Here is a 22,126-nt window from a genome sequence, read left to right on the forward strand (position 1 = left end):
TCTCTCCTCCTCCTCACTGCAGGAAGAAATTGAACTTGAGCAAACAAACACACACACACACACAAACACACACACACACACACACACACACACACACACACACACACACTCTAAACTAATCACAAACACCATTGCTTTCAGTCCGGAGTGCTGTGCTTCAGTTGACACCAGCTTTAGCCTCTAGAGCGCAACACAAGCACATCAGTCAGGTTGTTTCTTAATAAAGAAGCTGGTTCCTGTGGTCAGCAGTTGTTACTGTCACTCATTATCATCACAGCCTCCCCCTGTGCGCGCACACACACACACACACACACACACACACACACATACACACATGGGCAAGCTGGAGCCTGTACAAACACATGCATTCACACACACGCTCACTCACTTTCAAACACACACACACACACACACACACACACACACACACACACAAGCAGACATGAGCCAAGGAGCATGGGCAGCAGGGTCACCCTAGCGCCATGCTTCATAAAGGGCGCCGTTACAATAGGTTTACTGTTGCTCTGACGACTGAGGGGACACAATGAGACTGAATGTGCTGCTCTGATGCTTCCCTGTTCCTCTACATTTTTCACTTGATGACAAGGAGGACAGACTGAGAAGGGACAGCATGTTATCAGAGGACGCCCCTGAAGGTGAGTTGGCTCATTGCAGGGTTCATCTACACATGTAGTGCTTAGAGAGAGACAGAGAGAGGGAGACAGATATGTGAGAGAATAATTTATGGATGGCTGAATTTTGATGAGACTCCTTAAAAAACATGTCATGGTATGCTTCAAACGCCGTCAAATTCATTGAGAAGAATTTCCTGGAAAAACAAACCGAAGGGAAACACCTTTTAAATGTAGATCGAGGTCAGGAACAGTATGGTGCAACTGTGACACCGCATTACGCTTTAAACATCCGATCTGCTCGACCACACTCCCACGCAGGACATTCAAATCACCTAAAGAAGAGAGAGGTTTCAAAAAAGTGGTGTTTCATTGCGTCATGCTGAGATGCTTCTCAAGAAACCCAAGAATAAAATGGTAAGCAGGAAAAGATGGAGGCTGCGAGGGAGGAAAGGAGGGGGGAGGAGCAAACCACAGGTAGAAAATGAGAGGAATTAAGCCTAAAGGGGTTATGAATGAAATTTCACAGGCCGACACTTCAAGAGGGCGACGAGGCAAGGTGGATCAAAATGCAGAGAGGCGAGGAGAGAGGAGGCGAAAGAAGAAAGGAGGAGAAGAAGAGAAGGGTGAGAGGGGATTAGTGCAAGAGCAGTGGAGGTGGGGTTTGGTTTGGGGGTGACAGATGGGACTCACCCAGATCCAGTGGGGTGTGGTGATGAATTGTGAGATTCCTGTGAGTAGGGATATTTGCACTGCAGCTGTCAATGGTTCAACACCTACGCACCCCCACGCCTCCCTCCCTCCCTCCCTCCCTCCCTCCTCATCCCCCTTGTGTCACACACACTCACGATTCATATCTTGTTTTTAGGCATACACAGCTGGTTCAGTCTTGAGTCAATCAATAAAAAAATCCTCTTTGACTAAAGACGGTGATTCATGTCCTTGCGTGGTTAAAGATTAACATACAGTGTCTGGGTAATGGAGCTATACAGGCTGTATTTGCTCATGGCGTGGCCTGTCTGTACTTTATTATTCCTCTCTGGCCATAGTTCAATGACTGAGAGAGAGTGAAGCTCACCTGGGAATTAATTTTGAAGCAGTTAAGCAGCGACGGCGTAAACAACTCCAAAATCGTGCGCAAGCCAACTTTACATCTACAGCACCTCTTAAATCCACAACCACGCGGTGCTTCACATGAAATACAGCACTGTTTAATACAACAAGAGCTTCAGGGGAATTGAGTAATAAGTTATATAAATGCCAGCCTATACAGGGTATTTGTATTTTAGAAATATTGTTGCTATATTATTACTTTTCTTTTATACCTGCACTCTAATTCACTATATTTAGGGTTAGAATTTCCCCGCTTTAATCAAGTTTCTTGTTAATGAGCTTTAGTTATTTGGTAATGGTTTTGTTTTGTTTCTTTATGTCTTATCAATTTTTGTTTAATTTGTGATTAATATGGCTGTTTTGATGATACAATAACAGTATCTATCTATCTGTCTATCTATCTATCTATCTATCTATCTATCTATCAGACTGGTGGAAGAAGTAATAATATCCTCTACTCAATCAAAAATAATAATGAACTGAAATAAGATAATTACTTTAAAAATACTCCACTTCAAATACATTTCCTGCAAGTGGAAGCAGACAACCTTTAAATTACATCGCTACGCCAGCAACTTGCCTGCTGTCCAAAGCAAGATACAACATTGGAGTACACCACCTGGTTGTATTAATAAATAGAATTATTAATTATAGAATGTCAGTTTTGAACTATCTCAAGTCCTTATAGATGGGGGGGAACAGACGGTGCACTCCATCAAGTAAACACTGGTCATTGGTGTCTATCACTCGCCCTCTTCACCTCGCTTTGCCCCCTTCATCAGCAAGTTTCCACAGTTGTTCCACCAAGTGTGTCAAGGATGTCAGAGAGATATCGTTAGATGATCAGTTTTTTACTACTAAATCATTCATGTGTAGGCAGCATTTTAAGGTTGGAGCCGGTTGAGCTGGAGCTAATTTAAATACTATACATCAATTTTAGTCCAGTGCTTCTCAACCTATATGGGCCATGTCTGTTCCGAAATGAGGGGTCGTAAGATGATTGACTGAGAAAGACGTTTTTAAAAAGTTCTGCTGAATATATTTGCATTTAAATATTGAATAATATGACCTCTTTGGGCCTCAAGCAGTTAACTTAATAAAACCACCTGAAAGGTTTCGCTGAAACGTCTCTTTGACAGATGCAGTGCTTTTTTCGTGTGGGTCCATACTCCAAAAGGGGAACCGCCGGCTTCATCTTTAACAATGCACTGTATTGTACATACACTGTGAACTACACATTCTACATGAAATGTTAATCCGAGACGTGCTCTAACTTTAGCCGTCAGGTAAAGGCAATGGAGTAGAAAGAAGAACAGGTCCCCCCATAAAATGAATTGGTACTTGTACACCTGATCACCACACTACTCTTAATATTATCAAATATCAATTAATCAACTATTTGTTTTGGGGTCAGAAAAACATTTTGTTGGCATCAGCTCAGTATGTGACCACAGGCCGTGAGAAGTGACCTGATTAATGATCAGACCGTTAAGGGCGGGAAACAGACGAGGTCTGCATGACACCATGTGGCTTTGGTTTCTCCCTCGCGCCCCCCCGCCCCGCCCCGCCCCGCCTTCTCACCTGGACGGAAGTGAACATAAAAGGCAGCTCAGGTGGAGGCAGCCTCTCACCTCCTCCTCCCTCGTACAGGTAGTGCGGCACGGCAGCGCTCCGCTCTCTAGTCTGCTCTCGGTCGAGGACAGGAGGCATGCCAGCTGGACGTGATTGACTCCTGTAAATATGAGACAACTTGAAATATTCTTCTTCTTTTTCCTCACAACCAGTAACCTCACGGACTAATGGGGCTTATACTGCTGAGCCTGATTCTTCGGTACTGGATCAACACCGTGGAGGGTAAGCAGCAGTGGGGGGGACTGTCGGCTTTAAAAAAAAAAAAAAAAAAAAAAATCAAGGGCAACACGTTTATAATGTGCAAACAAAGAGTAACAGTGACTCAAGAGCAAACCATACATTCTCTGTTGTTGGTACTTACGACCTCTTAACATGTTTTACTGCGAAAAGCCCTTTTTCGCCCTCTTACTCTGATAGTTATATGAGCTATATGCCTCAATAAATGTGTTACATCATCATTTTTTAAATGTTAACAGGTCGCACACTTTTTTAAAACTTCCCTGGACAGACCTTTAATTGTTGCAGGAAGCTCTGGCCGATGTTGACCTGTACACTGTGTTTATATTTACTGCAGGATCATGTTCACCTGGCAGCGCTGTGACTTGTGATGAATGTCTGCAGCTCAGCTCCCAGTGTGCCTGGTGCACACAGGAGGTAAACAAACGGCGTCTGCATGTATGAAACCGCAACATGTTGGCAGAAGCGTTCAAAAAATGTCGGGTGCCTGGGCACAGATGTGTAAAACAAAATGACTTGTTAAGACGTTTCGTGATCAGTAACGCAGGAGGAGGCCCAGAGCTGAAACACGTCTTGTTTCTGTCATGATGGCGATCATAATATTTTGTGCCACATTATCAAACCGTCCTCCATCTGACAGCACATGTGACTTTCGCCTTCATTTTTTAGAATTTCACAGACTGGTTTTCAGTCAGCGAACGATGTGACACACTGGATATCTTATTAGAAAAGGGGTGTGCCCGGAGCCAGCTGCAGTTCCCTGTCTCTAGAGGTCAAATCCTGCAGGATCTCCCACTCGGGAAGAAGACCGGCAACGTAAACAGCACTCAGATCTCGCCACAGAAAATGGCACTCAAGCTGCGACCTGGTACACAAACCTACTTTGATTTTGACGATTTGCCTCCTGAAGTTGTTTCCTCGTTTTTTCAGCTGGAGATAAAGTGTTTGTTTTGTTTTTTGCGTAGGCAGTCAGGTGACTTTCCAGGTCAAGATTCAACACACAGAGGACTACCCTGTGGACCTCTACTACCTGATGGACCTGTCAGCGTCCATGATCGACGATCTGAAGAAGATCAAAGACCTGGGCTCCTCTCTGTCCAAAGAGATGGCCAACCTCACCAGTAAATTTCGAATGGGCTTTGGCTCTTTTGTGGAGAAACCTGCGCTGCCCTTCATCAAGATCACAGAAGAAGAGCTGGCCAACCCCTGCAGGTATGCAGTAAACAAGAAAACATGTCCAGGCACTTTCAGCAACATCCTCTGATTTCTGATGTATGTTTTTACTTTTTACCAAATCTTATTTCACAAATCTCTGTTTTTGACTTCTGCCTTGTTGCAGCGGGGTTGGCTATACGTGCTTGCCAACTTTTGGGTATAAACACGTCTTGTCTCTGACGAGCAGCACGGACAAGTTCAACGACATAATTGCGAGACAGCAAGTATCTGCAAACACGGATGTGCCGGAGTGTGGCTTTGACGCCATCATGCAGGCGGCTGTTTGTGGGGTCAGTTTCCTGGCTCTAGAAAAATGACCAATAGATGTATTATGTTGTCATGACAGCCTCATTAGTCAATTAGTCTGTTGAGTAAGGAGCAACACAATACATATCTCATTACAGGACAAGATCGGCTGGAGGAATGACTCGATGCGTTTGCTGGTGTTTGTCAGTGACGCTGACTCACACTTCGGGATGGACAGTAAGATGGCCGGCATTGTGATTCCTAATGACGGGCAGTGTCACCTTGACGACAACAACGAGTACGCCATGTCCACAGTGCAAGTAAAGACTTTTTCAGATTGTTTTGCTCATTTAAACACAAGCCCAGTTTCATGTGTCACTTCAGGGTCATCTATGATGAGTCATCTCTGCCTCACAAGCACACTCACTGGTGAAATGTCACCATTTCTATTCCAGGAGTATCCAACTCTCGGTCAGCTGATTGATAAAGTGATGGAGAACAATATCTTACTGATATTCGCAGTGACAGAAGAACAGACACCCAAGTATAAGGTAAGGTGTTTGTCTGTGAGCACAATGTTTACTGAGGTCTGCGTGTTAATTCACGGAGCTGCATTCTCATTGAACCTGTTCGAACTGGCCCTCTAGCTCTTCCCAGCTCCTCTGAGTGCTTTTCTTTACTTTCTGGACGCTGAGCCAAGTCTTCCCACATTTGTAACAGTGACTTTGCTGTTGATTGGTTTGTTTTTTTTTGTCACAGAACTATGCAAATCTCATTCCTGGCGCCACAGTCGGAGACCTGGCCAAAGACTCACGGAATGTCTTGGAGCTGATTGTGACGGCGTACAAGGTAAATAAACAGTCGGTGATCTGGACTGTGCGGGTTGAATGTGTGTGTGTGTGTGTGTGTGTGTGTGTGTGTGTGTGTGTGTGTTTGTGTGTATCTAATCTATCTAAATTGGATTTAATCAAGTTATTGAGTTTGAGCCACAACACACATCAACATGAAGCATTAATGAATTACCCCTCTGCCTCCTCTGCTCTTCCTCTCTCATTCTTTCCTCTGACACGTTTTTCTCTCTGCCACCCGGTGCTTTGCATCAGCGTGTCTGACAGCAAGTCTCTGCTTGTCTCAGCTGTTTGATCTCCTCGTCCCTCCAACTCTGACTTGCTCTTTCTTCCCCACTCTCTCTCTCTCTCTCTCTCTCTCTCTCTCTCTCTCTCTCTCTCTCTCTCTCTCTCTCTCTCTCTCTCTTTATCTCTATCTTTCTCTGTCTACCTCTTTGCACCCGGTGTCCTTCCCTTTTAAATCCCCCCTGGCGGCGGTGAACGGCGGCGAGTCCTCTAATTACTTCATCAGTTACGTCGCTGACACCGACTTTTAGTCTGTGCCACGTTAACCACACTGAAGTGAGCAGCCGCTTATTGTAGATACCTGTGGTTCTTCAAACAGAGGCCTATTACTTACAGAAGAAACACGACTTTTAATTATACTCACCTGAATCTTCGGATTAATGTTTGTTGCTCAGTGGGTAGACATTTAAATACCCTGCAATGTATTACTGAATAATAGTTAAGAGTCTTATGAATCTGTTTTACCCACCTCCCCTTAATCCATCTTACAATTGGGTGTATCCACTAAACACCCCCCTGTTTTCTCCTCCTTAGCAACGCCGAAGACACAGTGCAATTACAGGCCTGCAGGAAACACACAATTAACCCTGTGTTAGCACCCCAGACAGTCCGTCACAGAGTTCGTTAGTCAGTCAAACGCAGTGTTTCCTCGGGCTGAGGTTCGCTGTCACTCTTCCTTCAGGCACTTTCGTACAGCCCAGCACACCTGGGAGGATGACTCACCCAAAAGGAGAGCGCTAGATAGGAGGTTTGAGCACACTACAGGTCAGCACAGGGTCAAAGTGTGACTCCACTTAAAGCCCTGGAAATCCCAGGTCATTGTTTTATTTTATTTAACTTTTTATTCAGACAGGTAATCTCATCAGACATCGGAGCAACAGCAGCAGTACAAAAATAATAGACGTCAGTTTATTGATTTGATAGTCGATGATTTTTCGGTAGCAGGTATGTGCTGCCAATGGCATTTCCATACAAGGTGCTGATGTATATATGATATATGTGTGTGCACTGTGTTCCAGGAGCTGCGTTCAGAGATCGAACTGGAGGCCCTCGGAGACACAGAAGGGCTGCAGATGTCTTTTACAGCCATTTGTCCGGATGGGACCGTCCTGCCGGATCTGAAACGCTGCTCCAACATCAAACCTGGAGAGATGGTCAGTTATTTTGCTCTCAAGTGCTCCGTCTCCGTCTCTGTGTAACACCTGGCTTTCATACAGTCACGTGCTTTACAGCAACAAGCAAACTAATAAGAGTGTTGAGTACGGGTGCAATGATCCAGGTTGATATCTCAATTCAGTGATCAGGAATGCACAGTGAAAACATTGATTTTGAAATTCCCCCGGCATGTCTTTGTCCCCTCCTTTGTAAACATTCAAACAGTGCTAGTGCTAAGGACAACAAGAACAAAAGAACAGGACCACGAGGATCCTTCCTTTATACCCTCTCAGGAATAAATCAGAAGTGTTGAACTAGTTTGGATTTTGGCGAACTTTTTCTTTTATGGCCACAAATGGGGAAAAAAAACAGAAAAAAGGTGACTGGCATATTCTACTGTAACTGACTGTGCTAAAATGTAAAATAAAACAATTTTAAATTAGATGAATAAAAGTGAGAAAATAAATAAATCCTCTTTGCCAAACAGCAAAAACAATAAGAACGTTGTAATCATGAAGCAGCCTGAGGTTAAAGAGGTTGGTTTAAAGGTTATGTTTATGACATCAACACTTCTGGCTCCTCAGCAAAAAGCTGCTGCATGAAAGGTTCCTGCTCTACAATCAGGCTGAACTGAAAGTGTCATGTCAGAGGACAACATGGTTCACACATCAAAGAGAGACAAGAGCATGTGCTCATTAATTCATAACATTATTTTTTTATTTGACACAAAAGTTACGTATTTGATCTGAAAAAAAAATCAGTGCAATGAGTGGTCTGCTTGTTCTCCTCACTTTAGCTACATTGCAGAGGCGATAAAACATTCTCTACATAAGGAAAACCTTCCAGTTTGCCGAGGTCCCTGCTCACCGGGCATTCCGTCCTAGTAAATATAATTCTGAGTCCATGTTCTCCCTCCGAGCTCGAGCAGCTGTCTTTGATAGTTCAGTCTGACCCTTCTTTAAACGGTACAGATCATCAATTGGTCCTGTGTGATGAGCAGACAATGCCATATATAAAGCTGTATGTGCTCTATATTGTATCTACAGCTGTACTGATTAGTTCAACGCCAGAAATTAAATCAGAAACCGCTATGATAATTGATTAATCGCTTAAAATTGTCAATTTAAAACATATCAAACTTGATGATTTACTGCTCACCTATGTCTGATAGTTATATAAATATTACTGGGAATAAAAGAAGGCTGTGGGAAATTATGATGAGCTTTTTTTTCTGATACATTATAGACAAAATGATTAATGGATTGATCAAGAAAGTAATCGACAGAGTAATTGATTATTAAAATAAGCAATTAATTGGCAAGTAATGATGCATTCACTTATCTTTTAATAGTTTCTGACTTTCCCAGCCTGTCTGTGTCTCTTTTTGGAAAATAAAAAAATCACTCATATGCAATTACACATGCATTTCACATTCATTTTTTAAACATAATTTCCTAAAACAGCTGGGCGCTGTTTTTTTTTTGCTTAAGTTACTCGGAGGGGAGTAAATTATTTTAAGAAATGGATTTATACACATTTGATGACTTAGTGAGTATTTACAGCAGCAGGATAGTGTAAGTGGGATTGATTGAAAGTGAACTACCGGTCTGTTCTTCGTAATAATAGAAAGTGACACAACTGCAACAGTCTTGCTTGTTGATGTGTTTTTAATAGAATTCAGGGGAAAAAAGCTGTATCAATGCTTTCATGGACGTCTTCTTTGCTATCCAGGTGGTCTTCAACGTGTCCGTGGCGATCCCAGGATGCCTGTCAGGAGTCCGGCACTTCTCCCTCAAACCGGTGGGTCTGCAGGACAGTCTGGAGGTGGAACTGGAGTCTCTTTGCTCGTGCGACTGCCGGCAGCCACCTGAAGCAAACAGCAGCCAGTGCACCGAGGGCCAGGGGGCATTCCAGTGCGGCGTGTGCGTGTGTCAGCCGGGGTTCCTGGGAGCAGAGTGCGAATGCAGTGAAGAGAGCGTTTTGTTGAGTAACTGCCTGGCGAACAATGAGTCCGTGATATGCAGCGGCCAGGGCCAGTGCTACTGTGGCCAGTGTGTGTGTCACACATCCAGCTTTGGACGCATCTACGGGCCGTACTGCGAGTGTGACAATTACTCCTGTGTTCGCTTCCGTGGGGAGCTCTGCGGAGGTGAGTGATTATGTGTGAATGTCATACATTATTCATGCGTTGTTGAGCCTGTTGTTGCTTGAGCAACTTTGTGTTTTGTAGGTCACGGAGTGTGTGACTGCGGACAGTGCCACTGCGAGAGCGGCTGGACGGGGGAGTATTGTAACTGCAGCACCAGCACGGAGGCGTGCATGTCAGAGGATGGCGCTCTCTGCAGCGGCCGGGGGAGGTGTGAGTGCGGCCGGTGCGTCTGCTCTCTGCCTGGAGCATCTGGGGACAACTGTGAGAAGTGCGCTACATGTGGAGACGCCTGTAGCTCTGCAAGGTGAGAGCATATTCATGCCACCAGCTCTTGAATGAGGAGGTAATGTAGAGGTTTTTGTCGGCTGTAATTGTTGTACCTTTACCTGAAAGATATAAGATGTTGTCTCCTTATGCCGCATGATCCGTCTGTTCCTTTGAGTACAGGCCTATCAGGTTCTGATCCTCTTGTTCACATGTGTCTACACCTTCCATGTGACATCAAAAGACAACTAATGGCCAACACAGCACTAAGAGATTTCCTTTCTACATTGTAAAGCAGCTGCCAGGGCCAGTGTCATTTGATACCACTGTTATAGGGCAAGGCTGGTGATAGGGAGTGAGCGAAGCCTTGGGAAAACTGTGATAAGTGTCCAACACTGTGTTTTTCTTGTACTCACTATTTTCAGTGATTGAAGCCTCATTAAACTGGGAGGTACTGTATCGCCCCGAAGGAAAACCTGACCTTTTGTTTTTCCTCTTGTTTTGCAACCAGGGCCTGTGTAGAGTGCCATCTGGAAGATAAGGACGATGAAGAGACTTGTGCTCAAACATGCAGCGTCCCTAAGATTTTCATCAACGCAACAGCAGGTAAAGGACTCCAGCTAAAAGGCTCTCTCTGCCTATTACTGCCACTATTTTTTATGTACTCCCTACATTTAAACACACACACACATATCTGTACTTTATACTCCTCACATTTCCAAAACAGGTTTGTTACGTTAAGGTTTTAATCCGTTTGAGAATATTTTTATTTTGCTTCATCGCATGCCACCATCCCAACATCAGTGATTTTAACCTATCAGGGCATATAATGCAAGCATCGCAAGACGGCAACAGACAGAGACGGGGACTCAAATGTGAAGAAAATACGTTTTAGTATCTCGTATCGGCAGAGATCCTGCAGCCCTCTGTATTTTCTTATTTACTCATTTTTTTGCTGTGTTCGGGAAGCTTTACCGACCCAAAATGTTAGTATTTGACATCCTTGGTATAAAAACTCACCAATCAACTATCTTTCTGGTGCATTTACAAGCAGCTCAGACAAATCCTACTGATTCTACCTTTAAATTTAATAGTCTTTGAATTATATTAATAAGAAGAGAGATTCAGTCAGCTTTACGCAAAAAATGGCCAATACAAATTTCTTTCAGAGGGATACTTTTACTTTTATACTTTGAGTACTTTCTAACTTTTGCTTGAGTAAATAGGTGGACTCAGTTTTTCTATTTCTAGTCGTCTGTACTGATGTATCTGTACTACCACTGCAGAGAATGTGTGTACTTTTGCCACCCGTGCAAATCATCACGATATGATCCTGCTCAAATTTTATATTATTTTTGTCCAGTTCTTGTCAAGTTTATGTCAAATGTTTAACTTTATGTGTGATTTAGTAGAGAAGCAGTTGCTCTGCCCTGTTAACTACAAATGGCATGCACCCAATATTGCTTATCTATTTTCCAAAGCATGCTGTATGTCTTTAGATGTCACAAAAGTGTGAAATTCTGGCTGGCTGATACTAAAAACCTGCTTCAGATTGTCAGTGTATCACAGGGAATATAATGTTCCCATCATGTAACATCTGATGCAGTTTTGGGAGGGTACTGTTTACAAAATTCACGTGGGAACCTTCAAAATCTGAAAGTTAAGAAACGGCGTCCATGTTTGCTTGTTTCTTGTTATCCAGGCTCATCCCTTTCTGTTTGTTAATAACATACAGTAGCTGAGGACAGCATGGATTTTTTTTTTTTGGGGGGGGGGGGGGGGGGGGGGGGGGGGGCAGCCAAATGTTGATGTCAGGGTCTCTTGGAAGAGATAAGAAAGGGACAGTATTCAAAACTGTCCTTGGCATGATATAACATAACATCGACAGCAAAAAACAAAACAGATAGCTTGAAGGAAATAACTCGATATGAATTGAGAAACTGGCCGACAGCAAAGGTTTTTAGTTAGGTAAGACATACAAATAAGTGATGCATTAAATTAGGACAGGAAACCTCTAACCCTGCAGAATAAAAGAAGTCTGTTTTTATAATATGTTCACTGATATTAACACTATATATATACCTGCGTCAAAGCATGACCTCCTACCTGTGCTGTAAATGCGTGTTGTTTGGGGTTCTTCCTCTCGGCTCAGTGTTTCTGATAGTATCAACACAGAGCCATGCTAAGTTCCCCCATGGGTCAGAGATTTGAAGGAATGCTGACCCACACCAACTCAGGTGTCCGTCTATAGCCCGCATCCCCCCGTCTCTAACACAACACCATCCATGTCCATTCAGGCAGCGCTGGACAATGGGGAACATATTATTTACCTTGTCGTACAGGCAGAGCTATTATAGTGCATGTGAATGGCCACAGGACTTCGTCTTCCTTTATACACCAGATTATTTTAAACCTTGCGCGAGCTGAGAGGTATATCTGATTATCACCGAGGATTTTCAGGCCTCAGATGTGAAATACAATGGCACACACATGAACACACACCAGATTTTAGACTTTGATATGGAAATCACACTGACAGCACAACAGAGGCGAGTATATCCTTTTACACTCTCAGCACAATGTGGAGAGGGAAGATGATACACGGTGGATTCATGGCTTCCTTATGGATATGCATGTTCTCATTTCCTCTCAGATTATGACAAGGGCCCTTCTATGAAATGTGCGCTGATGACAGAGAACGAGTGCCGGATCTCTTTTCATGTGGTAGGAGGTGATACTGGGATCATTGCCTACAATCTCGAGATGTACGGTAAGTTTTACAATGGAATACAAAACAGATAAAACAAAGAAGGAGTTGTGGCGTGGGTCTCATCTCATCCTCTGTCCTGTCCCAGGTTGCCCAGAGCCTCCCAACATCCCTATGATTATTCTGGGCGTCTCCCTCTCCGTCGTGTGCATCGGCCTGATTCTGCTGGGTGTGTGGAAGGTGCTGGTGTCGGTCCACGACAAGAAAGAGGTGGCCAAGTTCGAGGCTGAGAGATCAAAGGCAAAATGGCAGACAGTAAGTCATTGAAGTCATTTTATTGTTATTCCCTGTCTTATGCCGTTTCGAGTAAAATCATGCTAAAAACTTTGGAACTACACATAGCGGGAGAGTGAAGTGTTACATGGAGTCAGCTACATAGCTGTAGCCTACAGCTCAAGCCTGATTGTTTAGATTTTAGCAAATTGGCATTAAAAGTGTGCCAAATTGTCTATTAGCAGTTCTTGTTCACACTGTATCCAGGTATGAACGGACAACTATCACTGTATTACTTTATTTCATTCATTTAAGATTTAAGAGATGTTTTAGCATGATGACATCAAATATAATTATATTACTGCAAGGTGTAAATAACAGAGAATCTAAAAATGTGGGTATATTGTCTGTGTGTTCGTATTTGACTGAATTATGACACAGAGAAGGAGTGTACAGTGTGTGCTTCACAGTTTTAAAGCGTCTGCCCTAAAACCCACCAAAATCCACGTATGTCTTTAGTTTCTCACATTCTGTCACATTTATATGACACTGCGAAATATCTCAAAGGTGTCAAATGTACATTGTCTTCTAACTGCATGCTGTAATGTACTTAATGGAAATTAAGAATGTTTGTTACTTAAAGCACATCAAATCTTCTGTAAATCAGTCCCTCCAGAAAAACGCGATTATGCGATCGCATAATTCAATGCATAATCAGGCAAAGTCTGCATATTCATGCGGGGGCTGCATTTTTTCAAATACGCCGCACTTTTGCCGCATAAATGGCCGATTTCCACCCAAAATATGCGGGGCTTGCATGATTTCATAATCCCCGCATTTTCATTGCAAAAAAGTCACATATATCTTAGCAGAAAGTTGAAAAATGTTGCGTTTACTTCAGCCATTTTCCCCTGTTGCCATGGCAACGTTATGAAGTGACGTAATTACACAACGTGAACATCGTCGAAAAGCTGCAAACCCCGCGATGAAGCCATGATGAAGCCCGCAAATCAGTCTCATTTGCCAACAAAAAATCATACTCGTTTCAAAAACCTTACAGTTGTAAGTATATTAGTAGTATGTACATTTACGTTACAGGAAGAGATTGCACTTTGTGCATTGGAAGCACTTATTTCAACAGAAGATGTCTGTTTTGTATCACTACCTCTGTAAAACAGGAAACACACATTTTATTTTTTATATTTTTTTTATACAGAACTTGTTTGACTTATCAATGTTTTGTAAGTTTGAGCCTTGTGTTTATTAAGGTCTGAAATAAAACAAGCTGAGAACTTAAATATTCCCAGCACTTTCTGTGATGTAGTATGCTGCTTATCATAGGAAGTAATAAGAAATGAATCTTTACATTAAGTTAGTAGCATAGTGAGACTTTTTTTTCTCTTTTTCATTAAACCGCAGTTTTTGCACGTTCCCGCAATTTTTGTAAGTTCACGCGATTTTTGCAAGTTCCCGCAATTTCATTGCATAAATATCCCGCATATTCCATCGCATTTTTTAAGAAAATGTGCTGCATAATCAAGGATTTTTGCCCACAACAATCACATAAAAACTTGTTTTTCTGGAAGGACTGGTAAATGTTAGTTGACAGTGAAGTCAATCAGAGAGTAGCCCTTTTTAGATAGAAAAGGCGGCACATTTGCAACGAAGACAGCTACAGAGACCGAGGAGACGCTAGCATCTCCTGGATCTCAGCGGCTGTCCAGTTGCTTGTCTTAATGTCCGCGGATGAAGTGATGGACTGACTGCTGTGATCAGCTGTTTCTTGGTTTTAAAACTCCCCGGCTGTGGGTCGCACAACATTGCATGTCATCGGCACCTCCGCCCATCTCACGTAGAGGCCGGCACATTGCCGCCTCATTTTTAGATAGCAGGCGAGGCGGAAATAAGTGTACACTCCGAGGCGGCAAATCGGCGGACCGAAACAGACCCCAAATCTGCCGGCCTCTGTCTAAAACCACGGACCAAGCTGCCAAAAGGACGGGCAAATTGGCAGCTTGCTGCCCTGTCTAAAAACAGCTAGTGTTTAATGGTTGGGATAGCAGTTTTCTTCCAGGTTTGACTTTATGACGTCTATGAATTGTATTGCAGAGTTGCATATCTGGTTAGCATGCTCACTTCTACTGAAGTTGGCGTTATCTTCAGTAATTATTATGATTATCGATATTAACAGCTTGATATTAACAGATGTCTTTCTTCTTTGTCTGTCTCCAGGGTACCAACCCTCTGTTCAGAAGCTCAACATCTACATTCAAAAATGTAACTTATAGGAACAATGAGAGAGAAAAGATTATTACACTGGATCACCACCGATGATAAACTGGAGACAACGCTAAACCAACGTCTCGGTGCACTTAGAAGTTTGTATGTGTGTGTGTGTGCGCGAGTTTGTGTGAGACAAAGAGTAAGAGGGAAAGGTTTTGTACCAGGAGTGTTTTTGAATGAATCTCTGTGTTGTTTCAGAGATGTTGTCACACAGTAGACGACACTGTGAACAGATTATGATTAATTTCCTGCTGTAAAAGTGCACTGCCGTTAATGTACTGTCAAACACTGCACTACCCTGTTGCATGACCCCACGAACTTTTGACACGTTTGTGTCCACTGTAACATGCAGCTTGGAAAGGAGGCGTACGAGTGGTCTACTACTGAAACAAATGTTTTATTCTAATGAATGTAAATATGCAGGTGGATGATTATTATGTTGTTTTTTTAATATTGTGTTTGTTGTTTTATCGTAAAGTAAGGCTGAGCCTTCGATGTTGATAATTAAAATTTTTAGTGGCATGGCACATAAATAAAGTAGAATTTTGACGTATTGTAAAATGGCATTTAAGGGTGTCAGATATTGATAGGATTGATTGATTTGGAGGATTTCAAGTTTTGTTTACAGTGAGAGTCATCACTTTATCCCCTCTTTCCAGGCCAGTGATGGAAAATTAAAGTGCATTTTCTACTTTGAGGTTCTTGTATTTTACTTGTGGAGTGTCTGACGAGTGATGGAATGTAACGCAGTACATTTACTCTGCTACTGTACTGAAGTACAATTTCGACATAATTGTTCTTAACCTGAATATTTTTAACATCTAATTTAAGCAAACATTTTACACGTTACTTGTAATAAAGTATTTCTACTCTGAATGTTGCTGCTTTTAGGCCCTTTAAGTAAAAGATCTGAGTAGCTTGCATCTTCACAGTGATCATGGAATGTAACTAAGTGGTAGTACTGTGCTTTTTTGTACTTCCCCTGAATATTTTCATGCCCTGCTACTTTAAACTTCCAGGCCACATATTTTGGAGGTGAATATTTATTTGATAACTTTAGTCACTTATTTCTTTGGTATCAGAAGTTGCCTATTTTTAAAATGTAATGAAAAAGATGAGAAAAAAAATGCTAGTTCCAATAATCGGCCAGGCGTTCATCAGTCGACTCATGGTGCACAGTATGTATACATTTTGAGGTAACTGTACTTTACTTGAGTATTTTTAGTATATGACTGAAGTAAACATTTTAAATACATGACATTACTTGTAACAAAGTATTTCTACTCTGTGATATTGCAACTTTTAAGCCACTTAAGTTAAATATTGGAGTAGCCCACTTCTTAACAAATGTAACTAAGCACATTTACCCTCACTGTACTTAAATACAATTCCAAGGTAATTGTACTTTACCAGAGTATTGTAAGTATCTAACTTGAGTAAACATTTTAAACTCATGACGTTATTTGTAATAAAGTATTGCTACTGCATGTGTTGCCACTTTTAGGCCACTTAAGTAAAATATCTGAGTACCCTGCTTCTTAACAGTGATCATGGAATGTAACTAAATACATTTACTAAGTACTTTTCCTCGTATTACTGTACTTACATACAATTTCAAGATAATTGAAAGTGAGTATCTTCTGCATATCTTTGTGTCCAGTATGTATACATGAAAACATTTGTATGATTTATGTGTTTTAATACGTGAGACATTGTATCTCTTAAACACTACTCATATGGGTGACTTTAACTTTACCAAAGTAATATTTGATCACAGTATCTTTACTTTTACTGACTTTTGGTTACTTTTTTTATCTATCTTTTTACAAAGCTGCTCCTCACACCACATCTCGTTTGTAAGAAAAAAAAAAATACAGTTACGGTCAAGTAAAAAGTAAGCAGCCTAACTAGAATGGAGGTGGAATATGTATTTATATATCCAGGCCTGCAGTATGTATCCGTCCCTGAGTTTATTTATGTCTAAACCGTGTTATTCTGGCTCCTGTGACCCAGTGAAAACAGTCCGGAGCGGCAGGAATGCAGCTTCCAGCCCGGAGAGCAGCGGCAGCTCCTCCGTCAGACGTGACGTCGCTGGTCCCCCGCTGAAAAACTTTGACTGGGCTAAAGTTTTTCTGTGAGGGGGAAAAAAACAACTAGCCCAAAGGAGGAAAAAAAAAAGACTCCCCCTCTCTGACCAGGAGCCTCGGTATGTGCGGACATTGGCGCTTCAGCACCGCATCCCGCCGTCGAAATGTTCACGCCGTTGTCTCGCTTCATCGACTCCGTGGCTGTCGTGGCGACGATTTGCGCGACGTTGCTGCTGGCGAAAAGCTGCCTGTGTGTCCCCGAGGAGGACGGTGAGGTCCTGGAGAAACAACGGCTCCTGGAGTTTTACAGTAAGTCGAGTCATCGTCCTTTTCGTGTTTATATCAATAATACGAAGTGACCTCCTGCAAAGTAAATCCACACTGTTACACGCTGCGGTTGTTTTTCGTCTTCAACATGGTCGCCTAGATAATTATGTAAGTGTGCTGCACACTGTGGAGAGAGCACAGTTATCATTTCTGCACGTTGTCACTGTGATGACTGAAGTGAAACTCTCCCCTCGGTTTCCTGGAGAGCCCTGAGCTAAACTTATCTTCAAGTTCCTCATTGGCCTCTGGACCACAGTTTGAGCCACTTTGCTGCAGCCTGGCTCACATTACCAGCAGTGATTCTTTTTTAATTTTATTATCTGTTATAAAGGACGTGTCAGAGGCTGAATGAAAGCTCCTCCAATCTGTTCTGCCCATGTTGTGTGGTCCCTCAGATTAGCTCATTAAGAGAGATAAACATGATAAATTGAAGTCTGAGCACATGAAAATGTAGACGCTTTTGTTTTCTGGTGCAGCTCAAACTGAAGGGAACGCTGGTCTGCATGGGGCTGAAATGACCCATCGATGAGTCATAATCAGTGAGAGTTTTGCAAATCAATTCATATATGAAGGAATAATGTCAGAACATTCAAGAGAACACGCCTTTTATAATACCCCAATCCCCCCCAAAAAGGCCTGACAAATATATTGGTTGATTTCATGATATCAGCGTACATATGTTGTCTTATAACAACATAATGCATAAAAAGATGCTTGGGGTTCTTAATCATTGAATTCCCAGTTAGGTTTATTATTTCACTTCACTGATGTTGTTTAAGACAATAAAGTTAATTGTTAAACTGTGAAATATCTTGCCCCCGTGACATAAAAGTGTGAGAGATTATTGTTAAAAAATGTGTGCATATTTTGGCAGTGGCGGACAGAAAGGGCAACCAAAACTGCATATTGGTCAGCTCTGATTCTGTGTGTATACATTACTGTCCGTTTTAGAAGATTAATGGTTGATAAATCAATGTCAGAATTGGTTTGTTCCCTATTATCAGTATCGACATCGTCCCCAACGATTGGATATCTGTCAGGCTCTGATGCAACAGAGTATAATGATTTGTAAATCAATTTGAATGTATATTTCATTAAAAAAAACATATAAAGACAGGATATTTAGAGTCAGACTGATGAATATTATGGATTTGATGTTCAAGAACTACTACTTTTGAAATAGCTGGTTTTTCATTTCATGTTCAGTTAGAGTTGCCACTTCACGAGTTGATGAAAGAGAAAATACAGTTGTTCAGTTAAATTAAAACAAAAATGTTTATGACCTCTGGTTTCAGCTGATTTTTCTTTTTTTTTCAGTGATTTTAAATTGAATGCCGCCAGGTTTTGGACTGCTGGTCGGACAAAACAAGCACAAGAATGTCACCTTGTGAGGGAAAAACTGTTTTGTGATATCTTATATACTAAAACAGTAACTTGATTAATCAAACAAATAATCAAAAGATGAATCCAGGATAAAAAAATAACTCACTGCTGCATTCATACTTATCAACCCCCCCCCCCCCATACAAACTTTAATGTTGTGTGTGTGTATGAATGCGATGGTAAGAATGCCACTTTGAATACAGAAGAAGGGTATCTGAACATAAAAGAAGAGTGTTGGTGTCGTCGTCCCTCAAGTTCATCTCAGGCTGAATGTACAACACCGACTCTTTTCGAAAAAACAATCTTTTCCAACTCTGTAATTTTCAACAAAGCCGATGTGAACAGTCAGTTTAGATCTAGTAACACACATCGTTTTTCCTCTCCAGTGTGACATGAAGGAAGACATAATTCCTCCAGCTGTTTTTATCTCCGCCAGTTGTATACATTCAGCATAAATCCTCTGTTGTGTTTGAGTATCCAGTTACATAAGAGCTTTGTTACACAAAAGGTTGCCTCAGGCTGTCGTCCTCCCCTCGCTATGTTACGCATTCACATCAATTCCTCCCTCACCCCTTTTCTCTTCATTCCTCCCCTTTCCTGCACTTATCACTCATCTCATCTTCTTCTTTGTTATCTCATCCATGTCTTTCCAGAAAAAGGTTTGTTTATCTTAGAGAGCAAGCCTCTGAAACGCTGCATCACAGTGGATCGCTCTAACCTGGTGCTGGAGGACTGCGAGCGGCCCACACGCCGCATGCTGTGGAAATGGGTCTCCCGTCATCGCCTCTTCAATCTGGGCACCAGCACTTGCCTGGGCCTCAACATGTCGGACACGACGCAGCCTCTCAGCATGTTCGAGTGCGACATGGCCCTCCCCGTGCTGTGGTGGCGCTGCAGAGGAAACATGCTGTACGGGCCGGCCCCGTGGAAGGTGGCTGTGGCTGGACGGTTGGTCGTGGTAAAGAAGAACTCTCATCATGAGTGGATAAGGTACAACGCCCCCAGAGAGGGGCCCTGCGCATATCCATATGAAGGTAAATGCCTGTAATAGCCTGCATGACACTTCTTTGGTGAGATTTGACACACAGAACAGTTGTCCAAGTTACTCCCTTAATGATCATTTTGGAAATGTGTTATTCGCAGACATCCACACATTATTGGGGAATGCACACGGCATGCCCTGCGCTTTGCCCTTTCGATACAACAGTAAATGGTACTCCGAGTGCACAACAGAGGGGCGTGAAGACCATCTTCCATGGTGTGCAACCAGCGCTCGCTACGATGAAGCTGAAAGATGGGGCTTCTGTCCGGTGCTCGGTAAAAATGGACACACACACACACCAGAGTAAAAAAGGAAGTTGAGTAAATACACATCCTGTCCTAAAGTATGTGGACACCTCATGTTAAAACATTGTAATGCCACCATGAACAGTGCAAGGCATTGTGGCATAACTAAATATCTTCCCAGTTTTGCATGTGACGAATAAAAACAATTATTACACGGCTCTTCTTAATGCTGTAGAATGCTCCATTCACTTAAATGGGCCTTCCCAACGTTCGGCGGTCAATTATTTTCGTATAACTGACTGCTGCTGAGCATATTTGACCGTTGTCAAGGAAAGTGGCCTTTTTGCCTCTGATTCACATATCATGTAGCACTCCGCGGTCTAAAATCTTTGCTCCACAAGTAGCCTGGTCACTTTTCACCCCAGCGTCTTCGGTCGCTAAGCGACGTCAGCTGATCTGTAGTCTACTTCATATCGGAAAAAACTTACTCCTATGCCACTAGTATGGATGAGTTTCACATTAACTTTAATATTCTTGGAAAATATGGTGATTTCAACTCTTGGCAAAAGGCTGAGTTGTCATCACCGGTCAAGAAAAGAAAAAGAGAGGAAAGCAGCGAAGAGGGAGAAGCGAAACGGTGTCTGTTTGGCAAACTATATTTCTCTGCTGAAAAACACTATGAACGGTGACAAATAAATTGTAAAAAGACATACTGTGTCAAGTTTTCTTTCGTGTTGGCAAGTAACCGTGTAATAAGCAGGATAATGTATAGAACGGCGGTCACTATCAGGAAAATAAGTCCTTTCAGGTCGAATCAGACCCCTACGTGAACAGTTCGTCCTGTCGGGACTTATTTTCCCGATAGTGACCACCTTTCTATACATTATCCCTTACTTGAGAATTCAAATCCATTGTAATGCAAACTTGTCTCCTTTCTTTTTTTTTTGTCTGTTTTATTCATAGATTTTAGTTGCAAGCGTTTCTGGGAGTCAAACCAGGAGCTACGGGCATGTTACCAGTTCAACCTGTACACCATCCTCACCTGGAGCCAGGCGCAGTCAAGCTGCCTGGCTCAAGGTGGAAGTCTGCTCAGCATCACCAGCCTGACAGAGCACAGGTACATCAGAGGTAGGCATCCGGTAGGAAACACATACAAAGATCAGAAAGTTGCTCATTGCGGACTATAAAGATTTTGCATTTATACTTAGACTTCTCTCCTTTGCGGTTTTTGTTCTGTCGCTCCCTGTTTATTTGAATTACCACCTGCTGTTCTGATTATTTTATAATCACAGTGTGACTGACTAATTATTTACTAAATGAATAACTAATAGGACGTTTTGCCAACTCCAAACATTTCTGTGTTCGTATTTTGTGGTAGATCGACTTGCAAGTGTCGGAGCGATGGTGTGGATCGGGCTGAACCACCTGAAGGATGGGCGGGGCTGGCAGTGGTCTGATGGAGCACCCCTGGCACTGGTCAACTTCACCACAGGTACTGATTATTTTGTTTGGTACACTCCAGGGCCAAGTGAGAGGTAGGGATGTATACCGAGGACCGGTACTTTTATTCTCTCCTAATTGGGTCGGTACCAGGGTACCGTTAAGATTCTGGACAAACGGTACTGTTATCGGTACTTTAAAAAAAAAAAAAAACTTTATTTTTGATGATTTTTTAAATCGGTTTTTGACATGGATTGTTTTCGAACGTCTACCCTACTGTAATGACTATAAACTTAACAACAAACTCCGTGACTTGACGTCGCAGAAACGAAACTGGGTGCTGCTGTCACGGCCCTGCAGTCTTTAGCGTTAGCCAGGCTGCTAACTTTACTCGCTTTGTTATAGCAATCAAACACGACGTACTCCTTTAGCTTCATACTATGCTCCAAGTGTTTGGTGATGTTGCTTACCCCAAATTTCCCCTGGATTAGGGCTGCACGATTCTGGAAAAAATTTTTTTGCTTAGAATTGAGATCCCGATTCTCTGGCACGATTTTTTTCAC

The 22,126-nt window shown here is 42.4% G+C and overlaps 2 protein-coding genes across 3 annotated transcripts in view; both read left to right on the forward strand.

The window, feature by feature from the left end:
- Positions 1-466: 466 nt before the first annotated feature.
- itgb6 (integrin, beta 6) lies at positions 467-15,736 on the forward strand. The gene is made up of 16 exons (XM_030415298.1): positions 467-656; positions 3,530-3,599; positions 3,952-4,031; positions 4,284-4,482; positions 4,580-4,826; positions 4,954-5,119; positions 5,234-5,395; positions 5,531-5,626; positions 5,835-5,924; positions 7,228-7,362; positions 9,095-9,512; positions 9,594-9,816; positions 10,288-10,382; positions 12,430-12,546; positions 12,632-12,798; positions 14,989-15,736. The coding sequence occupies exons 2-16, from the start codon at positions 3,545-3,547 to the stop codon at positions 15,088-15,090; spliced, it is 2,352 nt and encodes a 783-aa protein (XP_030271158.1). The 5' UTR covers positions 467-656; positions 3,530-3,544; the 3' UTR covers positions 15,091-15,736.
- Positions 15,737-17,079: 1,343 nt separating this feature from the next.
- Positions 17,080-22,126, forward strand: part of pla2r1 (phospholipase A2 receptor 1) — a 33,640-nt gene continuing 28,593 nt past the window's right edge. The window contains exons 1-5 of one of the 2 annotated variants that reach the window (XM_030415297.1): positions 17,080-17,435; positions 19,490-19,870; positions 19,980-20,153; positions 21,087-21,251; positions 21,502-21,615. In XM_030415297.1, the coding sequence (XP_030271157.1) occupies positions 17,291-17,435; positions 19,490-19,870; positions 19,980-20,153; positions 21,087-21,251; positions 21,502-21,615 (979 nt within the window). In that variant the 5' untranslated portion in view covers positions 17,080-17,290. The remainder of the gene's footprint in view (positions 17,436-19,489; positions 19,871-19,979; positions 20,154-21,086; positions 21,252-21,501; positions 21,616-22,126) is intronic. The other variant, XM_030415296.1, reaches the window with a different exon arrangement.

The sequence above is a fragment of the Sparus aurata genome, chromosome 4, assembly GCF_900880675.1.
Source record: "Sparus aurata chromosome 4, fSpaAur1.1, whole genome shotgun sequence".
In the NCBI taxonomy this organism is placed as follows: domain Eukaryota; kingdom Metazoa; phylum Chordata; class Actinopteri; order Spariformes; family Sparidae; genus Sparus; species Sparus aurata.